The sequence below is a fragment of the Centropristis striata genome, chromosome 13 (assembly GCF_030273125.1).
Source record: "Centropristis striata isolate RG_2023a ecotype Rhode Island chromosome 13, C.striata_1.0, whole genome shotgun sequence".
NCBI classification, from domain to species: Eukaryota; Metazoa; Chordata; class Actinopteri; order Perciformes; family Serranidae; genus Centropristis; species Centropristis striata.
In genome coordinates this window covers 21,172,791-21,177,918 of record NC_081529.1, presented here as the reverse complement: position 1 = coordinate 21,177,918, position 5,128 = coordinate 21,172,791, and the positions used below count along the sequence as shown (strand labels likewise).

The following is a 5,128-nucleotide window of genomic DNA, read 5'->3' as shown; positions in this document are numbered from 1 at the left end:
AGGTGCTATTACCAATTACAAACTTTTTAAAATCTTTTATATGACTAATAATAAGTAGTCTTCATGAGTGATTGGTTCATTTTCACACAGCACGTTCCCTTGTCACGTGGCAGCTGAAGGAAACACAAATGATTATCATGTTCTATGTTTTGGAAAAGATCATGGTTTGGACTAAATATATGTGATTGTTATGTAAAATAAGTTAAGTAAGTTAGTAGTCAATGCAAATAAGTCGATAACTTTTGGTTTTATACTGACGGACTGAATGTGTGTTTCAGCCCAACCTCTTCTTTATGCAGACTTTATCGCTTTTTATACTAAGTCACCCAACTTCGGTAACACTTTGTTTTGAGTTCCAATATTGCTGTGACATGACATACAAAAAGCAAAAACTGTGTCATAAAAGCATGTGAAATTAAGACATTGAAGTGTTGTTTTAATGCAATTTGGTGATACCAGGCTGCAGTTTGTCATGGGACTCTTGGTTTGTCAATTTACCAAAATGTTTTGAATCATCTTTAAACTCTTTCTCAGTTGGGTAGAGCAGGAAACATGAACTCAGAGTGACTTTAGGGACTTCTTTAGTTGTGAATAATTGTGATTTCTTGTCCCAGCTGAGAAGGTGAACATGCGCGGCGTGGCCAACCTGACTCAGATTCTGGACAACTGGAGGTTCGACATCCTGAGCCAGATGAGAGGGCTCCTGCAGAATGACCACCAGTCTCTGCTGCCCGACTACGCCAGGTACGGAGGCAGACGCCTTGTAAACACTTCTAGATCCTGAACAAAGGCTTCACAAAGGTTATGGTGCTTTCAGTCACGTCACATCATCTTTATCAGCTTCATCTAAGCCGTGATGGGACTCTCGATTGAGTTCCTTTTTATGCTCTGTGACTAAAGAGTGCGTTCTGTCTGTAGTCTCCTTGCCCATCCGCAGCGCGAGGTTGTAATTTGGGTTTTGGATGTTTTCAGGCTCCCTGCAGTTCAAAAGATCAGTTTCAGTGAAGTCTGCAAAAAACGTTTGGTTTGAAGCACAATGGTGTCCAAGGACTGTTACTAACACTGTGTTCTTCACATATTAAAATCAGTTCAGATGAGTTTGTCAGAGAAATCCTTTGTCACTTGATCAGTTCTTACTTTAACTTTAACTGCAAAATGAAAACCTCTTCGACCCCTTGAGACCGTCTGTGCCCTCTGCTGACTCTCCAACTTTCAGAGGCTGTAGTAGCTAATTTTTTTTTCAAAGATATGAGGAATCCATTGGTCCAACTCGACAACAATATATTGTCGGGAAGTGGGTGAAAAAATGCTCCAAAGTTATGTTAAATTTTAACGTTTTTTAAGTGGTTGATTTACCTCTGACCTCAAGATATCTGAATGAAAATGGGCTAGGTACCCACAAGTCTCCTCTTTACAGACACGCCCACTTTATAATAATCCATGCAGTAAAACATGTTATTTTCACATATTGTATTTTATATTGCTGTATACTGGGGCCCCTAAAAAATCCTCAATAATCTCAAATGTGTAAAATAAGCAAAATTTGCAGCAGAAACAGAAGAATAAAAATGTGAGAAAAGGCGAAGCTGAGAGGCCAAATGAGAATAAAGTAAGGCAGAGAACATAAACATGTATCCTCCATCACTGTTTATGTAACTTCTGGACCATAATGACGTCTGTGGCAAGAGGCAGGAAACCCCAGACTTCCTTGTGGAAAACTCGAGCCGGTTTTTCTTTCACTCTGAATAACAGCACGTTTCTATTTTGACTTTTAAATTGCAGTTTCAGCTGCAGTCTCTTATGACGGCATCGGCCGCAGAACAGACCCACCACACTCCTGGATTTATTCTCAGTCTGAAGGATAAACCACATTCCTGTGGGGACTCGCTACTGTTTTATTTCACTCATGTGGAATATTCTGCTCACTCAAAACACACAGGAGACTGTCAGAGGTGACAAGAGCTACTGAGCTAAACTCACTGGGGACAGTTCTTTTTTCTCTTTTGAATTTTGAAAGCACAACCTAAGCTCCTATAATAAGTCTCTGATATACCGTGTATCAAAAATCCAGACACTCATAACATAAGGACACACCTAAACGCATGTGGTTTAAATTAAAGTAAAGTTCAGAAGAGTCTCTATCTGATCAAATTGGTGAATCACCACAAAATAAATGAATGAATAAAAATAAGGTTTTCATCAGAGAGGAAGGAAGGTTTGGGTGAATGACAGTAAAACTTGTGGTGTTCTGGGACCAAACCAGATTACTAGGATGACAGCAAGTCAGTCAGTAAGTAAGTAAGTCAGTCAATCAGTCAGTCAGTCAGTCAGTCAGTCAGTAAGTCAGTAAGTCAGTCAGTCAGTCAGTAAGTAAGTAAGTCAGTCAGTCAGTCAGTAAGTAAGTAAGCAAGCTATTAAGTTATTAAGAAAGTAAGTAAACAAATAAGTAAGTACGTAATTAATTAATTAATTAAGTAAGTAAATTAAGTAAGCAAGTAAGCAAGCAAGTAAGTAAGTCATTAAGAAAGTAAGAATGTAAGTAACTTAATAAATAGGCGAGGAAGTAAGTAAGAAAGTCAGTAAGTAAATAAGTAAGTAAGTAGGTAAGAAAGTAAGTAAACAAGTAAGCAAGCTATTAAGTAGGTCAGTAAGAAAGTAAATAAGTAAGAAAGTAAGTAAGTAAATAAGTAAAAAAGTAAGTAACTAAGTAAGTAAGTAAGTAAGTAAGTTAGTAAGTAAGTCAGTAAGTTAGTAAGTAAGTAAGTAAGTAAGTAAGTAAGTCAGTAAGTTAGTAAGTAAGTAAACAAGTCAGTGAGTAAGCAAGTAAGTTAGTAAGCTATTAAGTCATTAAGAAAGTAAGTAAACAAATAAGTGAGTAGGGAAGTAAGTAAGTAAGTAAGTAAGAAAGTAAGTAAGTAAGTAAGTAAGTAAGTAAGTAAGTAATTGAGATATTGAGGTATTGAGGTAAGGTATTGAGTAAGTAAGTAAATAAGTCAGTAAGTAAGTAATTAGGTCAGTCAGAACTAACGTCTCTGTGTCCTTCCAGGATCCAGCCGCTGTCTGAGGCTTTAGATGACCTCTATAAGGAGTTCAACGCCCTCAAAGCTCATCTGGGCGACCTGACCGAGAAGTTCTCCGCCATAGAAACTTTCATTGACGAGTTCAAGGCCAACAACGCCAACGCCGGCCCGGCCCCCGTCCCAGCCGCGCCCCCCGTCCCCAGGCAGGCTGGGAGGAGGCTAGTGAAGAAGAAGGCCACCGCGTCCTAAGATCTGCTCCTTCTTTCCTCATGTTTCCTCTTCTTCTCAGGCTGTTTATATCTCTGTTTGCCTTATCTGACAGTGCTAAAGCTAATCCTCTATTCTTGTACCAAGACTCTCCCAATATAAAACACAAAAACCTAAAATTTAAATATGTAACACAGTTTAATATCACAAATCTAAAATCTACGGCAAATAAAAGATGTCCCTCATATATTATGTGGACCACAAATAAAGAACATGTATAAAAAGAAGCACCCAGTTTCCTCATAAAGGAACATTTTCAGGGATTTGACATGAAAGACTTCCTGTTTGTTGTAGTTTAAGAGCTGAGTCATAACTTGTATTTTGTAGCACAGCTGAGATGCTCAGAAAGCTCTTGTTAGCACTGTTTATTCTGGATACTTTTTGGACAAACAAGCTTGTTGGTTGGGCTTACTGCTGAATTACACAAGCTTCAAATAAACTCACTTCTTGCATTCATTCACCATTTCAGTTACTGTTTCCTCACAGAGCAGCTGAAGAAGGTTAAAGGGTTACCATGAGCAGGATTTTCGTGAAAAAACAACAACAATGTATCGACTCATACAAAAGTAATCCCTCTCACTCATCACTAATAATTCCCTAGAAGTGTTTAATGGAGTCTGTATCTGCAGAGATGCTCCACTCGCTTTTCTTTCCGTTTTTTTGTGTTTGTGAAGAAAAGCTGGTTCCAAAACAAGAGGGAATCTGTGGTTTGTTCTCATTCTCGTTGAGCAAACATTGGTCGCACGGTGACGTCATGTTCCCATCCTTAAAACTGTCCCGGTTGGGTGCCAAAAGCTGCACCGTGGTTATGAGGAGGACGAACCAGATGGAGATTTTGTTTCCATGTCCATTAACGGTCTGTCTCTAGCAAATGAGGAAATATTAATCAGACTTATTATTGCAAAGAAACATCTGAACAATGTTTGATCGGCAACAACGAGTATTACTCCACTGTCTCATCTTTTTCAGCCTGTAGTGTTTGTTAGAGTCTAAAGTCTTTATCTGAGCGCTCTTTCATCTCATATGGGAGGAGTTTACCCTCAGGACTGTCTGCAAGAAGGTCAAGTCATTATGCTTAAATGTGAGGTTTGTTGGTGAAAAAAAATAAGCTTCAGTTTGGTTGAGTTTGTGCTCCGTCAGCACAACTCTAAGGTTAGGGACAGTTCCTGGTTGGCAAGGTCGGACAGTTTAAACAGGAAATAAATAATGTAAATGCTGGAAGTGAAGTATTTAGGAGGACGATGTCACTGCTGGAAGTGAAATAGCTCAGTAAAAACGTGATGCAGGAATCACATGCTGCACTTTGGTTTAACATGGGACACCAACGCTGCTCTCCTCTCATTTAGGGTCTTTTTTTGGGTCATTTTATGGCTTTCTGTTGATCTTTTTAAATTCTTTTTTTGGTCATTTTCAAATTTTTTCTCCTTTCTTGGTATTTTTATGTTATGTCTTTTGATGCTCTTTCATGGCTGGTCTGTTAATTTTTTGTATTTTTGGTCATAATATGTTTTTTTGTTACTCTTTTATGAACTTTTTTGTCATTTTTTAGTATTAATGTGTACTTTTGTAATTTTGTGTTGGCTTGTTGGGCCATTTTGTGGATTTTTGGTCATTTTTACACCTTTTTTGGTCATTTTGTATAATTTTTATTTTCTTATGTGTCCTGGCAAAAGTCCTGGGTTTGTTTGAAGGAGGGATTGGCGGATCATATGCACGCAGGACTGGATTTTGACATCTGCATTGCAGGAAATTTGAAGGTCTTAAGTCATGTTTTTTGGACACAGATTGGTGAGATTGGGCTGATAATAATGTAAAAGTCCTTTTATCAGGTAAGAACTAGA

The 5,128-nt window shown here is 38.2% G+C and overlaps 1 protein-coding gene across 1 annotated transcript; it reads left to right on the top strand.

Annotated features, from left to right (window-relative positions):
• Nucleotides 1-560: 560 nt before the first annotated feature.
• si:ch211-76l23.4 (uncharacterized) lies at nucleotides 561-3,454 on the top strand. The gene is made up of 2 exons (XM_059348963.1): nucleotides 561-744; nucleotides 3,047-3,454. The coding sequence occupies exons 1-2, from the start codon at nucleotides 629-631 to the stop codon at nucleotides 3,267-3,269; spliced, it is 339 nt and encodes a 112-aa protein (XP_059204946.1). The 5' UTR covers nucleotides 561-628; the 3' UTR covers nucleotides 3,270-3,454.
• The last annotated feature ends 1,674 nt before the right edge of the window (nucleotides 3,455-5,128 follow it).

Excerpts from the sequence above, each read along its gene's own strand:
- si:ch211-76l23.4 (XM_059348963.1), top strand. The coding sequence starts at position 629 with ATGCGCGGCGTGGCCAACCTGACTCAGATTCTGGACAACTGGAGGTTC. Across the intron at positions 745-3,046 it reads CTGCTGCCCGACTACGCCAG|GATCCAGCCGCTGTCTGAGG; the intron begins GTACGGAGGCAG and ends GTGTCCTTCCAG.